The sequence below is a fragment of the Dermacentor andersoni genome, chromosome 10 (assembly GCF_023375885.2).
Source record: "Dermacentor andersoni chromosome 10, qqDerAnde1_hic_scaffold, whole genome shotgun sequence".
Classification (NCBI taxonomy): Eukaryota; Metazoa; Arthropoda; class Arachnida; order Ixodida; family Ixodidae; genus Dermacentor; species Dermacentor andersoni.
Window position 1 is genome coordinate 93,199,131 of NC_092823.1, and position 24,850 is coordinate 93,223,980.

A 24,850-nucleotide genomic window follows, 5' to 3' on the forward strand; every position below is an offset into this window, starting at 1 on the left:
CGTCCTGTTTCCTTAGAGTGCAAAATACTGCTTCCCCGTGGAAGCACAAAAATGTAAAAACAAAATAGGCAATGCACATCCATCATAAAAACAACACGGACCCGTCACTGTTGCCTGCCTCCTAAAGCACTGTTGTGTCAGCAGACAAGCTCGCTGCCTCCCCCGTCAGTGAGGCACATGGAAGCCATACCCACAGCTCTGTGCTGAAGTGTCACAAGACCTTCATGCCAATGCTGCAGCTGCTGCCACTTCACAAAAAGGAAAAACAGAATCAAAGGGTGCTTCCAGCACAAAAACGAGACAATTCCGTTCACAGTCCCTGGTCACCCACACCTTTACTAAAGTGCCGTAGCATCTGCCGAAAGGCCAGCCGGAGGCATTTCTCGCCGCCGTGGTATTGACTCGCCGCTGCTCACGATCGGACAGGCGCTTCCGCCCATGAGGTGCTGCCTGTCGTGAATCAGGTGGCAGACGATGCGCGGCCGGTCGCGTGGGCCTGACACGGTGAACTTGGAGATGCCCGCGTTGGGGCTGATGCGCAGGGCCTGGCTACGGCCGCCGGGAACGCAGCAGCCGAGGTCTTCGACGAGGTGCCGGACCATCTCGCGGAGGAGGGCCCCGTGGCTCACGACGAGGATGCTTGCCAGCAGCGCTCCCCCACCCCCAACACCGTCGCCTTCGTCCGACGAACTACAAGCCGAGAGCTTCCGCGGTGGGTTGGTGGCGGGCCACTGCTCAACGAGTGGGGAGAGAGAGACGTTGGGGGCTGGGTCTGTCGCCGCAATGCTAGCATCATCAGTGCTTGGGCCGAGCGCTGCGCGGATGAGTTCGTCGGCAAAAGAGGGCGTCGTAGCTGATGATGGAGAATTGTGGGAAGGTGGGAACGCAGACGGCGAGCTGCTCAGCGATGACGGCAGTGAAGGAGTCTGCTCTTCGCGTTTACGTTTGCTGGGGCTCAGGTTTTCCTGGTCTTCTGTCAAATATGCCCCGCGCAGAAGCTGGCAGAGGTCTTCGAAGAAGGAGACGGCACGCTTCCGTACCTGCATTATGGAAGGCAGAATTGAAATCCTGTCAAACCTACTTACAACCACGTTGGATAGAGAGAAGTGAACAGCAATCTAGTCAAATGCGGTCATAATGATTTCAGAGTCAGTGTATTATGCCAGACGTCTAATCATTCAAATTGTATCAAGATTAAGGGTGGTAGTGTCTCTCACTTGTGTGTACAAAGTAACTGGGCAAGGGAAATAGTAAGGAGACGACAAAAAAGCAGTTCTAGTCCTGGGTACCTGCTTTTCTTTTCTCTTTGTTGCCTACTCACCTGTGATCCTACTGTATTAAGCAGAGGGGAGGTCAAGAGAGGGGAGTTATAACTGAAATAAACTGAAGAGGTTGCATTTACCTTGACATCTTCAGTACTGTAACATCAGTATACTGTAAGGTATAACTAGTTCTGAGTATGTAGTCACAACAAAAGACACTTTTTCAGACTTTCACCTGTTCCTTGAGCATGGTGACTACAGTCAACCGCCTCTACTGTGAAATGACATGTGCAATAAAGGTAACAAGGTAACATGGCCAGATACTTTATACATGTATTGCCATTATCACTATAATGATGCATTTTACAATGAACTTGATCTTTTAATGAATGAATGTATCCAAGGTCAGATTTTGGTCTGTAGAAGTTATGCCTAGGGGCATGCATGGACTCTTTGTTGTGTAACATTGCGTTGACTGCATGCATGTTTAGTCAGTGTGGAATAATTAAGCTAGGCAAAAAATTTTGCCCTGAAGTGCAAAGCTCAATCTAGCGCAAGGTGCTAGATTTTGTAAGCAGCACCGTGGCACATGTCACAATATTTTTGAACATCTGAGCAAAGTCACAAAAAATTTGATTCACTTCAGCATGCTCATTTTGCCTTACTTAGAGCTCAAATTAAGTATTTACTAGACACAACCCAAAAACTGATGTTTTTCCCGTGGGCAGGAAAGTGTTAAGTGTAGACGATAGCTGCATCACCTACCTGGTCTAGCGTCTCGGCACCTGGTGGTGTGAAGGAGCTCACTGATTGGTTGGCCTTGTTGGATGCCTCCTTCAGGTAGCCGAAGCTTTGGCCTTCCACTGTGCCAAATTTCTGCACGAGAAGACGGTGCCGCCACCATTCGAGGCCACATTTCAACAGCGTGAAGAAAGAACTCGTAGAAAAGAAAGAAAGCAAATTGACACGATGCTCTGTTCTGTACTTGGTCCAGCCCATTAGCCATAACCTGCACCTTGCTCGAGTTAGACAGTCGACAACGAGACATCTTTTATGACTTCAGCTGCTTTCCTGACTTCGCCACTGACACCAAATGTGCCGATCCCGCTTGCGTAACAATCAAGCCTCTAGACTCCATGCGAGAAGCCCCTGCAAGAACGTCAGATGGGAGACTGTCAAGTACAGTAGAACCACGTTGATATGATCCTGTTTTGTCATTTCCAGGCGCCAATACTTGCGATGGAGAACACATAAAAAAATCAATTGCGCCTCTTTTTAACCAGTTGATACATTACCAGAAAACATGACCTTCCCGCGTGAACATAAGCAAATTATGTTTGGATGATGAGATTATTGGCTGCTAGATCCCATGTAAACAAGAAAAGGCACAAGACGTGCGCAGTTGTGAACAGTAGCTACTCACCGCAGCAGCTTCCCCACAGTACTCGCCTGCTTGGACTAAGTGAAAATGCCGGTGTGCACTCGTTTTTTTTATTCTGGCACAAGAAAACCTCCTCGCGGGTTGTCACACGCCGCATTCACAGCTGTTGCCGCCAATAGTACTACGATGAGCACCTTCACCTATCTGTGTCGCAGCTCGTGTGGCTTAGTGCCACTGGAAGTGTGTTGTATGCTTTTTAATAGGCGACAACCCAAATGTGTCGCCTTTCCTTGCTGCAGGCAGTGCAAAATGAATGTCATGTAAGCTCCTGTGTCATCGTATTCCAGTGTCACCAACGACCTCAATTTCGACTTGGTTTCCCGTCGCCGTCCTAAAACAATTGACGAAACAACCTCGAGTGTCCGCTGTTACACAAGCGCCAATTGCTGCCCTAGTGGACAGAATACAACATCACCGGTCGCCTTTTTTCCAGTCGGAGCAACTGTGCGCCCATTCGCATTGCAGTGCGTGCTACCGAACACTGTGCTACTTCAGCAAGTGTGGCTTCGTCACCCCATAAGCTTGGTACATGGCATTTCTGTGCTGCTCAGTGCCTCAACAGCCTCGAAATCATGGAACACTAAGACCAGCTCATGAAACTGCTTATTTTGGAGAAATTTACAGATGAGGCAAGCACCGCGCTGTACCCAGAGTCAAATTGTGCATTTCTCTTCTGGCGTGCCTTCTTTTGATATTTGTCTTATGATAGATAAACAGAGCGACCCCTACATACAGAGTGATAAAGCTTAATAAGCTTCAAACATACGGGCCCGTCGTTCACTCGGTGCTGGCCCCTTTCGGGAAGAAGCATGTGGCTGGACCAGCTGATGAGAAACACTGTCGTAGTTAAAGGGACACTGAAGGCAAATACAGTCTACACTCGTTACAATGGACCCGCGTACAACAGCCTTTCGTACATAACAACCATATTTCAGCCTTGGTTTGTTCTACAAATTTTATAATTGCAACGAAGTTAGCTTTTAATTGACCACGCCACAATGGACTATTGGCTACAGCGGACGAAATCAGCGGCCATTTTTTCCAAAATCGGGCATATAAAGTACTTTTGCAGTGTCAACAGGGGCCGGCAACTGACCTGCAAGGGTCAGCTGGCGATTGCGACTCAATATCATGTACGCGAGGGAGGAAGGCGTGCCGAAAGGCGCAGTCTTTCTTATGCGTGAGGCACGGGGGGAGGGGGGGCAGGGGCTCTATTCCGGTGGCTGCTGCTTATAGCGTGGCCATAGTATCTGAACGCTATCTATGTGGACAAGGTGCACCCAATGCTGGTAGCTTCATATGCACCATGCTTTCGATGTTAAGTTCGCGCTGAAGCGAGGGACAGCACAAAGGTCAATTCGCTCACTGCTGCTGCCGCAGTTATCTTAATTTGGTATTGCCATCAATGCTTCGCCTTTCCGGCAAAACTGCGACATCTTTTTGTTTTGTTTTTTACTTTGGATGTTCATCACTCACTCTATGCAATAAAGTTATTAGACATGGCAATGAAAGTTTCGAAAGTGAGGTGTTTCGCATCTTACGGACTTCGGATAAAACGGATGTTTCTTTTTGCGGATTATCAGGGTCTGCTGTAACAAGAGTCGACTGTATTTAGTCAAGCTAAAGTGGTAGGTCAGTGCCGAAGAACCTTTAAGGCACCAATGTTATCACGAACAGAGCTTTAGTAATCAAGAAATTGAGGTAAATGCGCAGCATAATTAGAAACTCCCCCAGGACACACAAATACTAGCCCCATGACCAAGGCACTCTTCACTATAATTCTGCCTCTGGTACTCAAACACTCATATCAAAAACATTATTGCATTGCATAATGAGACGAAAGTAAATGCTACTTGTCAAGTTCAAATAGATCTTTAGAAAACAGGAACTAACTGACACTACCTGTGACAACGACGTGGTTGGCCGAAAGGTTTTGTTTTCTCCACTGCGCTATCCACACTTTTGCGTTTCAGAAGTTTCGCTATCAGCAGATTCCTTCCATGCTTTCTGGTCATGCAACTAGTTTGTCATGCTATGGGACAGGTTCATATACTGCTCAAAGCTGCCGCGCCGCGACTGTGTTTCGGAGGGCATCGTTCGCATATCGAAATGCTTGCGCGTTCTGAGACAAGCTGGTTGATAGGGTGCGCTCTGTGCGTGCGCTTCGCTATTCTTTTGTGCATGAACATTGTGGAGAATGTTTTGATGGACAGTCGCACTGCTACAGCTGCTGTTGGCTGCAAATCCCACTTTTTGTAAGCACCACTGCAGCAGTACAGTTTTTTCTTATGACCCACTTGCATTTTTTCACAGGAGAGAAAAGCAGATACGAGCAAAAGGGTGAGCTTCATGTCTAGCAGCGGATGGTAGAAAACCAACCAGTTAAAGGGGTACCAGTTGAAGGGGCGTAAGCAGGAAAGCATGATTATCGCGTAGGGGCGATCACTTACAGAAGGGATGGCATTAGAATGCCTTTAAATGACATAGGATACCGTATCTACTCGCATAATGATCGCACTTTATTTAAAAAATTGATGCAAATTCAGGGGTGAGATTATTATGCGGGTTAAATTTCCCATGAAAAGAACCATTTCCTTTTTTCATCCCGCATTTGCTGCAGGATGACAAGCAGGCAGCTGCCACTGTCAGTGCAGGACACCAAAGCAAAAATGGCAGCCGGCGGAGCAAGCCAAACGCAATTATTTTTCTTCTCGTGAGTACATTACGCGCATTGAAACAGTTTCTTCTGTATCAATAATGAATAATATCAATAATATCAGCAAGTTTGCGACAATAACGTAGCCATGCCCGCTTTGAGGGCACAGAAACGGAGATTGGCGCGCTAAGCTGCCAGTGACATAGAAACACATGGTGGGCATGCTGCGGAAACTGCGGCATTTGTCTTCACTGCTATCCTAATACGGCACGTTTCCGCTAAGGGTGGGCGAATATCTTGGCTGCGTTACAAGCATCGGCGTATAAATAGGGTCCACTTCTAACGTATCAGTGTAAACGTGGCCACTATCGTTGCTGCTCGCGATTTGTTGCGTGCCCACGAGTGCAGACGAGAAGAATCGAAAGGTGCCCTTTATGTTGTTGTTGACCAGAACCATTATGAAGCCTACAAATAATAAAACCGAGGGAAGTTTGGTTGTAGCTTTCTTTTCATGGAAGTGCGGAAAGTGATGAAAGGAACGAAATGGGGCATCTGCTTAAGAATGTTGGGTGCGTGCAGACCGCTTGGTATGTCTTCAAGAGTCGTTCGCGTAGCATTCGACAGATGGTAAGCGCGATAATCATTAGCTAGACTTTGCACACGACATATCACTGCGACAAGTTCAGGGTGCGATCATTACACCGGAAAGAAAAAAAAATCGGATTTTGAGGACGAAATTCAGGGCTGCGATCATTACGCGAGTGCGATCATTATGCGGGTAAATACGGTAATATGCATTGCCTTACTTTCCATTGTCCTTTTGTCTTGGCTATTGATGGGCTACAATTCTTGAACCACATCTGCTTTTAGATTATTAGCAGACTGTTGCTAGCTATATTTGCATTATGATTTGTTGAGCAAGTAATGTGCGCATGTTTAAGTAACAGCTGAAGAACTAGAATGGTGGTACGGCTAACAGGCTACTTTAAAAGAATTGTCTCAGTAAAAAAGGAAAAGAAAATCCGGTATATGAGTCCCGAGGCTACTTCGGTTCGTTTAAGAGTTTTTTCGCGATGTGGCGTGTTATGAGATGCTCATGCTTTACGCTTTCTTGTGTATAAGAACAGTCGATTATGCATTCTGTATTTACTGCCATTCATTTGCTGGTGTTTCCTGCCTCCCAATGCCATCTATATGTTTTGATGTTCTTTCTTTAGCTTCTTATATCAGGGACATGCTTTTAACAAACTTCTTGCATTGTGAATGGTGGACCATTCGTCTGTCTGTCTCTTATTTTACATAAATAAATGATCGTGCCCGTATGTGGTTACTGCACCAACACGTCCTATTTCTTTTTCTGATTTAATTACAAAACAGCTTTTCTTTTTCAGATTTTTCAACCATAATAAGAATATCAGGACCGGTGATTATATTATTTTAACTCTTGTTAACAGCTGCACATTAAGAAACAAAATACCCAGTCTCATTTCTGTGTCGAAACCACAAGCTGCGTGAATAAGTGCCGAGATTACCGAGTAATCTCGTCTGTCAGTAAACTGTACTGTCTAATTGCAGTACAGTTCCAACTCTCCAGGTCCTAACACTTCACATTTGCCTTAATCCTATGCTAAAAGCCGCTCCGAAGACATTTAGTTGTGAGGTTTGTCTTAGAATTATCAGAAATGCCATCGCTTTGCCAAGAGATCTGAAATGCACGGACCAGCTCAGTTTCCTTTCTTTGTCATTAAACGAAGTGATTCTACGGAAGCAGCCCTTGCAGTAACAGCTTCATTGTTTTGGTCTCCTGATAAGATACTGCTCACAGCTTAACAGATGGCGAACAGCTGTGCTTAAACAATCTGGCATTATGCACATCCGAGAGCAGGCGCTTACTTAAGTGTGAGTGAGGGTGCAACAGCCCGGCTGTTTGCCTCTGTTTACAAGTGACACCACTGGCGCTTTGTTGCGAATGTGCGGTGTTTTATTTCAGGCAAATATTAAAAAGCTGAACCTATCGAAGCGTTGAGTCGAACAGCGCTGAGAAAGAAATCTGGACAGACCGCCCAGCCATGGCAGCCGCATTTCGATGGTGGCGAAATGCGAAAAACACCCATTTATTTAGGTTTAGGTGCACATTAAAAGACCCCAGGTGGTCAAAATTAATCCAGAGTCTCCCCCTACAGCGCATCCCATAATCGTATCACGGTCTTGCCTCGTAAAATCCCAGAATTTTTTTTTTTACTTAGACCGCCGCAAGCTGCATGTTATGAGTGGCTACTTTTTTTACCACGGGCGCTCATTTCATGGCAGAAGACACCCTTAGGCAATTATTGATGCATGTGGAATATTATAAGTAGTCATGTGAAACTAGAGCAACGGTTGCGTAAGTTTAGAAAGCTATATTACCAAGGCTGCCCCAAACACCCACAGTGGTAGTGGCGTTCACATACCCGCTCATGCACCGCTGTGCCTATAGCGGCGGGCACTGGCTCTATATGAAGCTGAAGCAGCAGTTTCAGGACCAGGAAACAATGAAAGGACTCTGCTATCATGTAGTGCAGCACCGGTCTTGCTGGCTCGCGAAACTCATAATGCCACGTTCATTTGATGTTGCAGGATTCCCAAACGGTCTATGCCAACGCTCCATCCTGGCTTCTTAATGGCCGCGTGTTTGCATTTAGCACAGAAAGACGTAGCGCTGTCTGTCAGGCGCAGTATTACTCCCTGACGGCAGTAAGCGGTGATGGCATAGGGAATGTCACTACATTGCAGGTGGGTGGTGGGAGATTTGAATTACGATAACTGCAGATGCAATTTTCAGACGCAATTTTCTTGTAAACTAAGTCTTGGCACTAAACAAGCGCTGCGAGGTTTCCGGAATGATATTTTAACAGCATCGCGAACATTTTGGCAGCAGCGAGCTGCGCACTTTGCATGTTTTGAGGCCGACATTTCAAGATCTGCCCGAGTAGCTCGAGTTTCTTTTGTTGCTGTATCCTACCTGTTGCCTGGTGGTGACAAGCACGATTTTCGCATTGTCATCGGCCGCTGAAAATGACGTAAGGCATGAAATAGAGATAAGGCTATCCATGAAGCAAATGCCTCCGATCTTGCCAACACGGCAAGATGGAGTCACACGAGTTTGCTGGCTACAGTCGAATCTCGATAATTAGAACTGAAAGGGGCCAGAACATTTGTTCGAACTAAAAGGAGGACTTGTTTTTGAAGTATTTGTGCACCATAACACAATGCACAAATGGTGAGAGTCGTGAAATATAGAGATGTGCAAGCACACAGCGAGTGAAGACCATGAAACTGCCCACATTGGCCAACACTCGCATCCTGGAAACGGCAGAAAACGAAACTTTGAGGAGCGGGCTAAGCTAATGCCGAGCTCTGCCACCTGCTGCCACTGAAGCAGCGGCGTTGACGAGGCCAGGATTGGGCCTCCGCCGCTGCTTCCCTGTGCATGCTCGCGCTTTGTTTGTTCATCCGGCGACAGACTGGTACTGTGTTTACTTTCGTCCTGCGTTCGTAACGCGATTCATGTATTATCAAGATGACGAAGTCGTAGCCACTGATCATAATCATGTTCGTGTGCTCCCTTCTGTTGCGACGCGGCTGCGTTCGAAAGACAAGGAGAATGAAGTACTGGATGTTACCCTAGCATCCTTGTACTCATGCAGGATCTGTCTTGTACAGAATCGCGTATGGCGCGCTGTCTCCAACAACCTTTCCAACAAGACATCTTGGTTTAGATGCGTCATTGTAAAAAAAACAAATGCGAACGAGACCAACGAAGCCAACCAAAACAGGTGCAAGCAAGAGCTGGCGCGAGCCGACGATAGTGTGAAACAAGCGGTCTAGCGGGTCCGCATGATACCAGTTTCCCAAACACATGTTAGTGTAGGGAACACCTTTATTTGTCTCCTCTGCTCACGGCGAACCACGCGGCGAGCCCCGCTGCACGCGTTTTACGGCTAGTGTGGCTGGGGCAGGATGGCACGACCCAGAAACACTGACTTTGTGATATGCAAGAGGGTGCAATTTTCAAGACGGTTTTCCTCCTTTCATTTTTTTTTTTCGCGCACAGCATTGAGCGGTAGCCTTTCATTGAGGGGTAGCCTAGCATTGAGGGTAGCCTTTCCTCTATGGCGGGGTCAGAGCAATGCTGGTCGGAGGCGCTGCCGTGTGATTTGGCGCGCTGCTGAAAGCATTGCTGGAGCGCGGTATGTTCGAAGTAATCGTCACAAACGCTTGTGTGTTAGAGTTACCGGGCATTTTCGCCCATCAGAATACACAAAACTTTGACGGGACCACGGTGTCAGTTCAAATACACAGGAAGTTCGAATTAAGTGTGTTTGAATTAACGAGATTCAACTGTACTACACGAAGAAATCTTTTTTGCTGGGTAGGAGGGATTGGAGTCAAGACGGGTAGACAACAACAGCCAGTACCAGGTACCAATGGTATGCTGGGGCCTCATCGCGTGGCAGCTCGATTGTTCGTATCGCCCGCCTCAGCATGAGAAGCAGTTCGTAACATTAGGAATTTAACATGTGGTAAGCTAATGCACTTGTGCCAGGACTTGAAAAATTTGTGTCATCCAGAAATTCCTATCAGAAGTGATCGTATTACCCAGATCCTACTTTATTTAGCTTGTATAGTAGTTGACGGATTTTTCAGACTTGATCGATATTCTGGAGTTCATAAATGTACCGTCACAGTTCCCATAGAGCTTATGTATTTTGGCGACCGAGTTTTTGGACATATTTAGGCCCCAAAGTTCCATTTTCCGGACTAAATCGCTTGTTCCAAGCCACGCTACATGACTGTGGAGGCTGCCATGGTGGATTTTCCACAGGCTTGGCCAGGCTTGTCTTCCAGTGGCCCGCTCAATAGCCTCCAAGATTGGTACACTGTGTGCCACCCTCCTGTCTCGGAGGCCATGCCCACTCAGTCTTAGCTGACAAACCGTATGAGAGGACAACACTTTTTTTCGTTCTCTTTTCACTCAGCACTATTATCAAAATCACTTGTTGTGGGATAATTTTTTTGTTTTGTTGAAAGTTTCTGTTGCTATTTTGCAAGTGGAGTGTCCAGAGAACAGGTGCGTCTCGGAGATGTCACACTTTTGCGAGTGTTTGTGCGGCTTCACTTGAGCCAAGTGGTGTGAAGCAAGGTTCCTCATTTCTTCAATCTCCGTGGTAATCTCTGGCAACGGAGATCACGAACACGGTGACACTCCTGTCGGCTGTATACAGAGACGACGTCACTCTTACTCAAATCCAAGCAAACCTGATTGCCTCCAAGCATAATGAGGCAGGGCATCATTAGATTTTTTTATGCGACTCTAAGCCTAATAAATGCTACTTTTTTGGGTGAACAAGCTTTCTAAACTATTTTTCGGTCCCCACGAGGTCTGGAAAATCGATTGGTAACTGTATGTTACTCCCATTATATAGTCCATAGATTCAGTCTAGACTGTTCACAGTTAAGAGAATGGTGTTGCACGCAATTAATGGGGATCCTGATGACAAGTTTCGCCGAATACTGTTAACGTACCAGGCTCCTTTGAGCTTAACACTGATTCTGGCTTTTCAATTTCATTTGGGTTAGTGTGAAAACCTGGAGTTAATGTGTACCAAAGGCAAGTTTCTAAAGAGGCAGCTGCAGATCCTTGACAATTTCAACAAACATGTTGAGAAACTCCGCCACTCCCTGTGCCAGAGAAATGCTGGCTTACAACAACGAAAGCCTTAGCCCAAGCTTCTACTAAAATGAATGTTTTAGTGCAAGTGCAAATGGCCACAAAAGAGTTTAAACACTTTCTTCAAGCACAGACACTGCTTAAACTTCAGCGGTGCAACCTCACCCGTTCTCGTAGCCGCTGGTCTTCGATAATAGGCCCTGGAGTCACCCGATTCTTTTCCAGAATCGACATGGCAGTCTGCAAGATGAGAAAGACGCATTAGGTGCTTAGTGGCCCAAAGCCAAAGCACGTCCCAAGTCCATGCCCCCAGTAGCGCACAGATCTACACTCTAAATAGAGTTGAGACCACTTGGAGTGCATCGTTGTGCCACAACATGCAACTGTCATCGTCCATGTTTGTTTCATTTGTTGAAAACTTTGCATTCGCCACTTTCCTTTTAAGGATGCTATGTCACGCTGGTGACACACATGGTGTTCGTGACCTGTAAGTACCGGGTATGCAGCGTTAATGAAAGGAAAGGAATGCAAGATAGATGGGGATTAATATTGTGGTACAAAGATATGCCCCAAAGGGTGTAAAGTGAAATTCTCTGAGTTTACATTCCAACTCCTCCTCCTCAAGGGTAGTGTCCAGTTGGAATTGCCTCCCCGCTTGCACCGCCAGCACTCTGGTTTCATTATACTTTGAAGGGGCCCTGAAACACTTTTTATTGAAGTGCAGAAATGCAATTGAAGTTATAATAGACTATTTCAGAAATACTTTGAAGCAAAATGTACTTCAATAAGTTCACGAGAAGCAGAGCTATTGACAATCAAAGACCACATTTGATCCCCTTTGCGGAGCTCCTGTTCCTTCCTTCATAAAAGTCTTGCACTGCGAAGGCTACAGCAGAGCGGGGTGATCCAGAACATTCCGCCTAGAGAACATCACTGACGTGTGCAGTTCAAATTTCCTTTTGGATGCTCGCGTAGACTGACACAGATGACACTATTCCCAATTTTGGTACCCAAGACATGCCAAACACAGTCATAATCGAGCCACAGCGAGCTGACTTGTCGCGACACCCCGCGGTGTCTACGCTATGAAGGAGACGCAGCTACATGCAACTGTGGTGCGTATGCACAGTATTTGCTATGTGCACAACGAGCGTGTACGCTTGCGCTCAAGTGCTCTAGTCTGGCCGTGCTACGGGGTGCAGACTAGCTTTGTCCTGCGCCAGCTTGACCGACCGAGACATTTGCGCATCTTGAAGTGCTGTCAATAGCTCAATACGAAGCGATGTCTGCCCAGGTGTCTAGCATGGAGTGTGCAATAGTGAGCACGTGCTGGCTAGCATACGTGTGATCTGACCTTAAGTACTGCGTGGTTCGAGGCTAGTTGAGTGATCAAAACTAACTAATTAGTGAGACCCAATGGCTATGACACTGACAAGCAGAGTGGCCAATGTTTAATTCTTGCGTGGGCGGCCACGGTAGAGCGTAAGCAGACATTAATTCGCTTCTTCCAGACGTGCTAAATTTTTATAAAAATTCATAACGCACATTTTTGCTTACTTCAGCTTGTTTATTAAATCGCGTCAATAGGGAGAGAGAGAGAGGACAGACAGGGAGGTTAATCAGAGAGGTTAACCAGGGAGATTTCTCGTTTCCTACCCTGCACTGGGGTTGGGGATGTAGGGGTTGTAAAGATGACACAGAGCAAGAGGGGAAAATAATGGAAGAAAAAGACACAAAAGGAGAAAAAAGTAACAGAACGGGTAACTTAAAAGGCATTCCAATCACGGCCTTCTGATGCGATGCTAAGTCACATTGATGTTGCAAAATTATTTCTTCCGACAGAGGCTGGTCGTCCAACTGGTTCAGCACGACGAAAGGCGATTGTCTCTGCACACTGTACAGCGGGCACTAGCAAAGAGCAACAAAAATTGTTTCCGCATCATCGCAATCGCCGCATGCTGGGGAGTCAGCGATCCCTATGCGGAACATGTAGGCACTGGTAAATGCAACACCCAACCATAGCCTACACAAAAGGGTTGTGTTGCTTAGGGGAAGTCTTGGTGGAAGTCAGAGGCTTAAGGTTGGACCCAAGGTGTACAAACATGCGTGCGTAAAATGTGGTTCATTCCATTTTGATGTAGTGCATTGGCGTGCAAGTAGGTGGAGCATCCTTGCAGCATCTGTACTAGACAGTGGGATCGATAGGCGGTTGTCCTCTACATGAGCTGAATGAGCAGTTTGATCAGCACGTTCATTGCAGCACGTTCATTTCCCGGTAAGGATTACGGTTACATACGCTCCAGTTGCCGGGAAAGGTGAGAAACAGTCGGGGATCTTTGAACGCTATTGTGCTCCACTCTTAGAGGGAAAGCGTAAGCGTCCTCCAAATTTCTTATAAAGTGCAGGCTAAGGCTTTACTCTTGTTTTTATCATCTTACAATTACAAGCGTCACTGCGTGTGCAGCTCAAGTACCTCTTCTTTTTAAAACGAATAAAAATAAACGATTATAGTTTCAAGAGCAGCGGTTGTTCTAGGGTCTTTCAAATCCCGACATGTCCAAAGTTCCATTCCAGCAGTAACACAAAGCCAGCTGCTTCGCACAACCTTAAATACCAGCCTCCCTTTCCCATCTTATTTCCCATCCTCTACAGATGCCAAAAAGAGAGAATGGCATTATATCCTACAGCAAGATGTTAATAAATACATTTTCTCACTCTCCATATTCGCTTTGGGTCATGTGCTTGCAGTATGTCTATGTGTTTCTCTAACACTTGGCAACAGTAACAAAGCACTAGCTGTAGCGATAAGAAGTTCCAGGCAAGCACCCTTCTTTAACCCTAACCCGATTGTTACCACCAAGCGGAGTTCCGTGTTCAACACTGCCAGCAGTGATGTTGAAGCAATAGCAATCACAGAAGGGCCACAAGGTGACTGCTACATAATAGGACCCAAAGAAATTTCAAAGAAAGCAAAATTATGCATCTGTCTTACAAACAGTGCGAGTGACTAACATAGGCAGCCTACGGTGTTAAAGGGACACTAAAGTGAAAAATGATTTCTTCTGCATCAGTAAATTACCTTTCTGCAACACCAAAAACACCACTCTTACAGCGATAAGGCGTTTGGTAAGCCAGAAGAAGCGCAAGAACGAAATACGGGTGGCGACGCCTACTTAAGTTCCCGCACCTGGGGGCTGTGACGTCTTGGATTTTGATGGCATCTTCTAGGGCCTACTAATTGTATATAGCGGTACAGATTGACTACATTGTGTTCTAAAGGAACGAAATATTAAACATGACAAGTTTCGGGAACCTTTATTCAGCCAACGTGGCCCAAATGCGAAAACATACTTTGGAATCCCTGACGTCACGCTGACGTACCGGCGCTGGGGTTTCGGCGCGAAATTCAAGTACCGATAGTTGGATCTTCATTTTCTCATCTTTCTTCATTTTCTCAGTACACTGCCCTACTGAAGATCAACGGCTCACAATTAGGGGTGTGTGAAAATTCGAAACATTTGAACGACGAATTGAATAGTGTCCTATTCAATTTGTCAAGTGAAATGGAAAAATATTCATAAAATAACTAAAATAAAAAATATTTGCACTTACGAATAATGACTATTCGATTTGTCAACCGAACTGAATAGTCATTATGTGTAAATGCAAGCATTTTTTAAATATTTAAAAATGCCAACTACACCCAAATAAACAAAATTGGAGCAAAAGTATGCAAAATTTTCTCCCCCACGGGCATAGCATACACATAAGACGTGTGAACTTACCTAGTGGAGTATGTCACGTAACTTAGGTAGCCATACTTTAGAGGCTGTACAGCGATCACTCGCACTCTCTGAAGAGCCCTGTGCGTATATTGAATTCTGGGGTTTTTATGTGCCACAACCACTGTACGATTATGAGGCATGCCATAGTGGGGGACTCCGGATTAATTTCGACAACCTGGGGTTCTTTAACGTGCACCTAAATCTAAGTACACATACGTTTTTGCATTTCGCCCCCATCGAAATGCGGCTGCCATGGCCGGGATTTGATCCTGTGATCTTGTGCTTAGCAGCGCAACACCACAGCCGCTAAGCCATCGTGACGGGTCCCCATACATGCGAAGAAACTTGTTTACTCCTAATGCTTCATTTGTGCTTTTAATACAGAATGTTTCACAACGTACTATATAACGATATAAAGTTGCTAAGTTTAGCGATGCTAGGATCTGAACATCGTTTCATATTGTGATAACAGTTATTCACTATTTGAAACCTATTTGAAAAGTATTCAATATTCGATTCAATTTGCCTCTGGCACTATTCGATTTGCATTCAATTTGGTCTCAAGAATCACTATTCGCACCCCCCTACACATAATGGCAAAGCACGCCGTGTTAAGCAGGGGAAGTCTCATTCCTGGGCGTACCACGGTACTTTTGCTTCAAGACAAGGTCATGCCACCTCCAAAGAAAGCGGATGACTGGTGGATGACTGCAAGCATGGGAGAGTTCCCATGTATTGCTGTAAATGTAGAGAGCTTTGCATGCTAGTGCCACCAGCTTGACCCAGAAAGTGCTTCGGCTAAGGCTTGCACGTTGCAAGTCCTACTGAACGCAACAGTACAATCGTGAGCATGCTGATCTAGAGTGCTCCAACACTGCTGCACAGGCGCCATTTACCGGTATAGATTGCCGGTTATGACAGCTGTTCAATCCATGGTAACTGGCAAGGCAGGACAGATTAAGGCAGTTTCATTAGTGAAGCAATGTGTGCTCAGACGCGAGCTAACCAAAATCGGGTGTTATCAGCAAACACAGTGTTCTGAACGTACTGACAACTTTAAGGAGTTGAGAAAACATCACATAAGGCCACTGAAGGAGAATATCTGTGCCTGTGTTAACTGTGAAAGATGTCACCACTCTTCTCCCCTCTCCCCGTGCTGTACTTTACTATTACAGCAATCATAAAAGCCGCTCATTGAAGGACAAGTTTCAGTACGCCTAATCATGAGAATGGCGGTGGCAAGGATTTGCTCCGACTGCCCTACGCAATTCTATTTTTTCTGAAAACAAAACGATCAAAAGATGAGCATTTCTAAGCATGCTAGTGTGTAAGGGGCCCTCTTCTCCAACGCGTGCCCGCACCTGTTTGGCACGCGACAGATCGCTGCTGTAGACGTGGGTGAACCTCTGTTGCTGCAGGTGCTTGCCCAGCAGCTCGGCCTGCTCAAGGCCGATGCTCGACAGCGGTACATCCAGCTGGCCTGCGCACCAGAGAGTGATAATGGCTAAATTCAGAGCGTGAACTACTGGGACACAAGCTAAGGCACAAGAAAAGACGGGACACGGCGCTCTTCAAGGGGCTTTTTTTCTTCGCCTTAACTCCTATGCTTCCGCACCAACTTGCCATTTCTCACTTTCTGATCGTGCTTCCATACCGACTCGCCCATTTTTTCACTTTTGATCAGAGAGTGAGTGATTGGGCTTTAAGTCCCAATCCAGCACAGGTGCTATAAGAGACACCAATGTGGATTGCTATAGGTTACAATTATGGTCACCTGGGGTTCCTTAAAGGAACAGTCATTTGGGCTGCATTTGTAAAGTCCCCTAACGCAACACAACGGCCAGTTGTGGGAGAAAGCTTGTTAAGCAAGACAAAAAATTTGGAAGTTTCGCTTGAAGGCCGAAGCACTGACAGCGGGTGCAAGGTTTAGCACTGCACTCGAATTGTTCAAACAGTGTTCCAACTATGTGCGGGTTTGGCTATACGTGGATACAACACAGACCAATGTGCTAAAATTTCTAGCACCTTTCAAAGCTTCAACATGTCGTGTAACACCTGTAATGGCATCGCACAGGCGCCACTGCGCGGCCCTTAAAAAGCAGCACCAGTAAAATTACGTCATTTTCAGATTGTGAGCTGCGATATATATATATACAATTTTCTCACCTTTTAATAGAAGATTCAAAATAATATACACGCATGTGCAAATGAAATGTTTATTACTGTCGTTAGTGCCCTGCAATTGTAAAAAAATTGTGAGGAACAATTCACCCGAGAACATAGTCCTCACTTGAGCAACTTTGCCAGTTGAATCATAACCCATCTACCTTGCATATGCAGCATAAGTACATATATAGCGCATGTATACATAAATATATACGGAACATCACAGCGATGGTGGCACTTATTGGCAGCGATGGCGAAAACTCGCCTGGAGTGTTCATACTACGACGCTATTGCCACTATTGTGAATTGCTAACGCAATAAAATGAAAGTTGGGTGGCACTGTCGCCTTGAAGTTTAACGGTTTAACGGCAAGCTGGCGCGTTCAGCGAGCCGGCGCAGGAATGCGCCAGCTCGCCTTGATGTCATGAAGTTTGACAGCATCTACTCAAGCCTAATAAATTTTTTGGCAGTAGAGAATGACTACACTGGATCTTAGAAGAGACAGAAATTGAGCTCGGCAAGCTTCAAGAACATTCATTGCTAGTGAGTCGGGTAGGCGTGCCGCCTAATGACTAGTCTAAGACAGGTGGTGCCACTTCCTATTTGTTATTACAGAAGCCCAACTTTTCAATGTGGTGTCAACTTATCATTTCCTCCTAGTGCCCTTTTAATGTGTGCCCAATGCAAAGTACACGAGCACCTTTGCATTCCACCCCCTTCGACAGGCGGCAGGCACCGTGGCCTGAGTCGAATGTCCAACATCGCCCTCAACAGCGCAGCATCACAGCCATTGAGCTACAACGGCGGGTCCACCACTTTGTTGCACCAAGTCGACAACGCAAGACCAACCTGCCCAACTCCACATAATGTGAATAGGTTAGGGCTAACTTGGGCTAACTAGAAAGTAATCTTTTGCTTCCGACTCTGCCCCTTTGTGCAATGCTGGCATGATTTTGACTTGCACACTTTATTGTTAGCATTACGATCAGTGTGCAACAATAAATTTCACAGACCACAGCAATGGCTGAGGTAGGAGACAAAGTATTGGTTCTACGACATGATTACAGCTCTATGAAATGATGAGGGATGAAGACTGAGCAAAGCCTATTCGTAGACGAAGTGCATTTGGTGAATTGTATAACCAGCCAAATGCCATCCTGAAGAAACTCTGTACATTTAAGAATTTTCAACATTTTATTAACGTACATAGAAGGGGAGAATTCGATGTTTTGTATGGCCATACAATTGGTAAAAAAATTTTACGGATTCTGTTATTGCAACACTATTCTAAGCATCTGCACCCAAATAAGCATCTGAATGCAATGTTAATGTCAGGACAAAAGTGATGTTAATCAATTAATATTTGTAACTGACTAATTAATTTACATAACAGTAATTGATTAACTGCAATGAATCACATTTTTGGAGTAAGTAATTGTAATTCTGGCAATAATTAATTAGTAATTGCTTTGCTAAGCCATCCACACAAAAACTGCCCTGGATAATAAAAAACTCATTGCGGATTACGCATTACATTTCCTGCACTGAAAAACAAGAAATCATTTTAATCATAAAACTGAGTGTATCAAAAATAATACATTGGAATTTGTGGGCTAAGCACATACAAAGCAGTGCAAACCTGTGTTGTCACGACACTGTCGTCCATTTTTGGTCTGCCAGTTCACTTCGACCAGTCTGATGTCAGTAAAACATCAGTCAAACCAATCGGTCTATACATTCAACTGTATTCGAAAGTCACAAACATGCGCACTATTTATATACTCGTCTTAAATTCAAAGAATAAAGAAATGTGGCATACTTCATACATCCCACCAGAAGTTTACAACACTACAAATTTTCCACTTGAGAACATTAGGTGTACGAAAGAGTTTCTGGAAAAAGCACGACAAGTGAGTCAGAGAAGCCCTCAAATACTGGTTCGCCGCAGTCATGCACTCTGGAACAATGCAACTGCACATCAAATCGGGATGATGCAACACCGCATTGCTCCGAGACAATGTGCACTAACAAGCGTAAGCTTTCATACAATGAAAAAGAAAAAGTGCAAGGGCTGCATACATCAATACCTGCCGGGTCAACTCAACAGCCATGCTCAGGCTGCATCTGCTCCATTTTGTTTGAACTTGAAATGTTCTTGGACTGCCCTGAATTTGCATGCGTCATGTGTAGCCACACCAATTAAGCAGTTGCAGAGCTGCTGCATTGGCAGGTCAACAGCATATTGTATTAGGTAACATTGATACCCAAGACCCTGATGGATTGAGTGAGGACTGATCACACAGTCCGCCATGTTGAATGTTTTCAAAACGCCAGTCTGCAAACTCGTAGAGAGAATTGTAGACTCGCATTTAGAACAGCATGAACAGCTTTTCACTGTTGACAAAGTCTGGACTTTCACTATCGCCAGCCAATTCGTAAGCTGATTCTGTCTGCGTCACTATAGTGTGATAGGTCAGTATCAACCCAACATCAGCATCAACCAACATCACGGAACATAACCAAAGCAACTCGGGGTTTACAGAAAAACGTTTAGATTGCCCGAAAGTGACAACACGTCGAGTGCACGGAACTACGATTCCGCACATTGCTAGGGCAGCTGTAACCCACCTTGAATGACGTTGTCTTTGTTGTGCAGTGTCTCCCCACTACAAGAGAGGAGAGAAAAATGCAAGCATGAAACACGGCACCGCCGCACATTTACGCAGGCTGCGTCAAAATACCCCCCACAAAGCACGCTAGCACCGGCATTTCTTTACCTTACACTAACACTCGCGTGCATTGCAGTCTACATCACTGCAACTAACAGCGCAAAAAGCATACATCGCAATGCCTTGAAAATCGGAAAAAAAAAAGGAAAAGAAGTGCCGGGTAAACTGCACGATTTGGGTCAGACGACGATCACCAGCGAGGCGTTCAACTTAGCAGCACGAAATTCGCAACGCAGGGCGCCTAAACCCATTGCATTATCCGGGAAACTTCACTGAGAATGGCATTTGACTGGAGATCATTTTACATATCGTCCGCGTCGCCGAAGAAACAAACACCGCGCGATAGGCGATGCCGACGTTGCCGCAGCGAGGCTTCGCCTTTTTCAGGGGCCGCTCTTTTCGCAGGAAAAACGCCGGGGCCTCTCGCCAGCACAAACAAACACTTGGCTGTGCTGCAAACGAAGACTTACTAAAAAAATTTTATGCACTCGCGTCACGTCTCAAGTTCTCCGACTGCCACATCTTTATTTCAGTTCAACACCGTAGCGCCGAGCTACAGGCGTTAAACTGAAGTGCCTATGTGGCGAATGGCAAAGGCTTTTTGAAGGCGCCGGACAACGCGCAGCGGAACCAGTGTATGGCATACTTACTGGCGGACCAAGGTAAGTGCAAACATAACCCCCGGTTTTGGAAACGATGTCGAGGGGGCAGCAAAAAAATAAAATTAAGGCACACGCTCCCACGCCAGCGCTTGGTCTCACGATACGTGCATATTATAACAAACTCGTATCACACTTTCCCGAAAAACACTCACGCACACGCACACACATACACACACGCTCTTCTCTGGTTGCGGGCGCTCGCTCAACAGGACGGCGATGATGATGCCGATGATGCTTACGGCACTGACTGAAACTCGTATTGGGAGGTTCTCTAGCGCCATCAGGCTGTAGGCATTCTCCATACGGTGTAAGTGGAGTCATTTGTGGACGTTTCTAGAGGTGCCGTGAAATTTTAAGTAATCGCTGAACACTTACCGGTCTACCGAGACGTGTATAGATTCCTATTTGTAGAATAAAGAGTAAATATATGAACAGCTAAGCTCACTTTACTGGAAAAGTATGACTTCATTTTCGAATGTTGCGTCGTTGAGCGGACAAGCGAAGGGAAGCAACACCCTGTAGTTTAAAACATTCATGCTCTTTAGGGCATATCTTGTCCCCAAACAACACTTTTAAGAAGAAGCTTACACCCTTCGTGTCGTTTCTTCTCCCACAACAATAATCCCCATCTGTCCTGCCTGCATTTACTTTCTTTACAACTGTGAGCCCGGTACTTCCAAGTCACGAACGGCTTGCGCGTTATCAACGTGACACAACATTTAGTGTTCAAGTTTTCAAGAAAATAAATCTAAAGTAAGTGATAGAAAAATTATAGCGAAACCAAAATCCCCTCCATGCCCACGCCACTGCCGCGTTTGCTCAGCGAAAACGTGGATGGTGGTGCTAAAGCCCCTCAATAAGTTATAGCCACCGCTCTTAGTGGGCGCTGAATAAAGGTATTTATTGATAAAGTAAAATAGAGCTGTCTTTTCTTTTCTCCCCACGCGTATGTAATACTTACTAGGCCTTTTATTTTTACTGAATGAGTCAAACTGTTTCATTTTAGTTAAAACACGTTTTTTTCTTCTTCTAGTATTTGTTCCCTATACTTACATAGCCGCGCTTCAATCGCTGCTACCATAACGTCCCTTGCTGATGTAACAATTCGTTCTGAACCGCCTTTCGCCGGAAGCTTCGCGACTTATTTGGATCGACCCGGCAAGATAAGCCCCAAAGGTTGCAAACGTTTTTCAGTGTGTCTTGCTTGCGTTTCCTCTATTGCAAACTATTTGCTCACTACTTTCCAGTCAAGAATGCCATATGTCACGCTGATAACGTGCGCGCCGTTCGTTACCAGGAAGTGCCAGGCGCGTAGCGTTAGAGGGGTACCGACGTGATATTTTCGACTACTCATTTACTGCCGCTCTAAAGACCTCTAAAAACACCTCTAAACGCACCTCAAAAAGAAAAAGACCTCTAAACGCACCTCAAAAAAGGCCTCAAAGAAGACCTCTAAAAAGACCTCTAAAAAGACCTCTAAAAAGACCTCTAAAAAGACCTCTAAAAAGACCTCTAAACCCTAGAAAAATTGCAACAAGACTCAACGTGCAGTAAATAATTTATTACAATCGCATTTCTGCAGCCAGTTTCAGTTTCGATCGTTGCCCAGGACGATACTGTGCTATGACGTTATGAGACAGTGTGTGGTCCCGTGGAAGCCGGACGTCACGACATTTTAACACTCGTTCTGGCTCGCTAGGTCGCCTCGTATGCTGCTATTGCTTGTAAGGGCTAATGTACTAGCATAGCAAATGACCAAGCAAGCCCGAGCGAGTGTCGAAGCGCTACTCCGTCCTGCTACCAAGCGGCTCAAGTGACCACATACTGCGTCATGACGTCACGACACGGTAGAAACCAAATCAGAACTTACTGTAGAAAAAGTATTATATTAACTTATTGAGCCTTGTAATATTCTATTAATAAATTGAGGCTGTTCACAATTTTTTTTGGGGGGGCGGGCAGATTTAGAGGTATCGAAGCTTAATTTAAAGCAAACAGGAAGTTTCGAAAATATCGTGTCGATACACCTCTAAAGAAAAGAAAGAGGCAAGCTAGATAGATAGTGGTTGTAGTTTGAACACAAGATGCGTATCCAAGGGTGCAAACTTTCCTCGCAGTGAGGCTTTTAGCCCACTCTTCCTTTGTGCTTCGTCGTTCTCTGAAGCACGCATGAACCCCCCCCCCCCCCCCCCCCCTGGAAAGGAAGTAGCCCTTGACGAAGGAAATACGTTTGAACAGTGTGCCAACACTTATCGATTGTGGTTTGAAGTTGTCGGAACAATCTCCCACCTGCAGTTGCACAATTCGCTTCTTTCGATCCTTTTCCCACTTGAAGTCAAAGGTGCCCCGGTCTACACACTAGCCTCCGACCACACTAAATAATAAACTTGTTTGCTATTATTTGCTGCATTCGCATGGTTCATTTTGAGCCAACACGTTTTCACTAGCTTGGAAATACCCTGAAAAGAACGGTTTCTTGCTTCTTTTATCGTTTACAGAAAGGGAGTGAAAGAGATGGCTCGTAGCGTCGAATTTCATACAATAACTGAGGAAACTCTCTGGCCCGCATGACCGGTGACTATTCTCAGCGAGGCACTACGGAATCATTAAATTTCGGCTTTCGTGCTAGCTGCTGCGTAGTAAAATGTTCCAAGGAATCGACTGTGTATATCTATATATTTTGCACTTCGCCGTATCTCCATGCTTGTGGGTCAGCCGTTTCTCGTTAAGGGCGAAAACCCTGCGTCACGGATTTGAAACGGCTTTGCCTAGCGCTGGTCGTATGAAAGTGCTCCACGCAACAGATAGCTCTTGTCCTGCGACGTCGCCGTACGTTAACGCCGTTTCCGTGCCCACTTCGGTGCCGAGCAGCTGGCGCTTAGGAGTGGACAAAGAAGACGTCATCGAACGCGGGCGCCGCGGGTACGCCGTTCAAGCAGGCGGCGCGGAAAGGCCCCCCCTCACTTGAGGGCCTACCCGCGGCCCAGACATGGCCGATCTGACTCCAGCATCGACAGGCACGCCAACGCCAGCTCCCGTCGCCGGCGGCAGTGACGGCGGTGGCGGCGGCAGCGGCGTGTTGGCCCAGGAACGGGAGCGCGCGGCGTTCCGGCATGGCCTCATGGAATTGTCCCGTTGCCTGGCTCACCTTCAGCCGACGCCATGGACCAAGGTGACCGCTGACCGATAGGGCACGGCTCGGAAGCAAGGGTGGGGCTAAGATTTGCCTGCTGGATGGGCGGAGCCCAATTTTTACATTTCGTTGGGCGTGCAGGAAGGCACTATCACTTGGCACATCACGTTGCTATAGTACGGAGATCGATTGGGAGAGGTGGGTTACCGACAAGCCCGCACTGCACACTAGGGGTTATTGGGCTGTCGGCCGTTCCCTCTCACCCCCCTTTAAAGCCACCCCTGCTCAGCAGCAGGCGGCCCGCCAAGTCCGGGCCCAAATTTACAAAACTTAATTGCCCTAACGTACAGAACAGCGTTTCCTCTGTGGTCAGCTGGCATTCGGGAATCCTCTACTAAAATTAGGGGAATTGACTTAGGAGGTTCAACGTATTCCACCTTTAAACCTCAAACCAAATTTGAGAGCCTTATACTCAAGCGGATCTCGTGAGGCTGAGTTGTTTTCAGCTAGAAGACATCACCTCCACCTGGATGGTTTGATTCGGATAGGGTTGAAGCCAAATATTAATTTGACCTCAGATGTGGTTTGAAGCTCGCGACGTTACCACCGTTTGGCCGTCCACGAGGACGATCTGTCTATTCAATCTGTCTTCCCGGACTGCCCAAGAGTGCCCAATGAGCGTTGGCTTTCTCGGACAGTCTTGCACAATCCGGAACGACAAGTCGAAGAGACCGAACGATTGGCGCTATAAGACGATCGCAGCGTCACTCTTGGTTGGCTTGGCACACAAGCAATTGCATCAGTTTTATCCCGGACTCGGAGAGCGAAGGCCGAGCACGAGCTGGTCTTTCGATCTCAGGGTTTATCGTACCATGAATGTGTGGCCAGATGTCTCATGGACATGCACGACGTAGTTCGGGGCAACAAATTGAAGAGACCAAATGCATGTCGCATTTGGACTCAGTTCTTCAAACCTTGCGAACGCGAGATGCCGACAGGACTTGTTTCTTCTGAACCATTTCATGCATGTTATACCCAGGAGCGGTGGGCAAGGTGCATTTAAAGCAAGACGGGAAATCGCATCGTTTGTCTAGAGGCAGTGGTCGGAGATTTCCTTAAGTTTCATTTTAGAGCGCAGCTCAGCCCGTTCCTGCATCGAGTGTCGGCGTCCTCGGCGTAAACGAACGAACGAGCACAGCGAAGGATGAAAGATCGAAAGTGGAGCGGAGCGGGGGATGAAAGACAACGATAGCGAAGTGACCACGAGGAGGAAAACGGAGGAGGGCATGGCGAAAGCGTGAGAAGA

At 46.2% G+C, this 24,850-nt stretch overlaps 2 protein-coding genes across 3 annotated transcripts in view; one reads left to right on the plus strand and one right to left on the minus strand.

Annotated features, from left to right (window-relative positions):
* Nucleotides 1–316: 316 nt before the first annotated feature.
* On the minus strand, nucleotides 317–20,607 carry LOC126544392 (fructose-2,6-bisphosphatase TIGAR-like). Of its 2 annotated transcripts, none has more exons than XM_050191705.3 (6): nucleotides 20,400–20,607; nucleotides 19,649–19,686; nucleotides 16,216–16,334; nucleotides 11,235–11,309; nucleotides 2,028–2,138; nucleotides 317–1,040 (listed from the first exon to the last, which is right to left on the minus strand). In XM_050191705.3, the coding sequence occupies exons 1-6, from the start codon at nucleotides 20,423–20,425 to the stop codon at nucleotides 339–341; spliced, it is 1,071 nt and encodes a 356-aa protein (XP_050047662.1). In that variant the 5' UTR covers nucleotides 20,426–20,607; the 3' UTR covers nucleotides 317–338. The 2 variants fall into 2 exon arrangements, with proteins under 2 accessions (XP_050047662.1, XP_054918512.1); XM_055062537.2 differs by lacking the exon at nucleotides 20,400–20,607 and adding an exon at nucleotides 19,798–20,133.
* Nucleotides 20,608–23,343: 2,736 nt separating this feature from the next.
* The window catches only part of LOC126543542 (phosphatidylinositol 4-kinase alpha-like), a 29,826-nt gene continuing 28,319 nt past the window's right edge, over nucleotides 23,344–24,850 (plus strand). Inside the window, exon 1 of the mRNA XM_050190652.2 lies at nucleotides 23,344–23,583. Within this exon, the coding sequence (XP_050046609.2) occupies nucleotides 23,401–23,583 (183 nt within the window). The 5' untranslated portion in view covers nucleotides 23,344–23,400. The remainder of the gene's footprint in view (nucleotides 23,584–24,850) is intronic.

What these genes read in the sequence shown, in the direction of transcription:
- LOC126544392 (XM_050191705.3), bottom strand. Translation starts at nt 20,425, where the DNA reads ATGTTTGCACTTACCTTGGTCCGCCA. An exon ending in GCACTTACCTTGGTCCGCCA is followed by an intron (nt 19,687 to 20,399) that starts GTAAGTATGCCA and finishes CCTCTCTTGTAG; the next exon opens with TGGGGAGACACTGCACAACA. An exon ending in GTGCCGAGACGCTAGACCAG is followed by an intron (nt 1,041 to 2,027) that starts GTAGGTGATGCA and finishes TCCATAATGCAG; the next exon opens with GTACGGAAGCGTGCCGTCTC.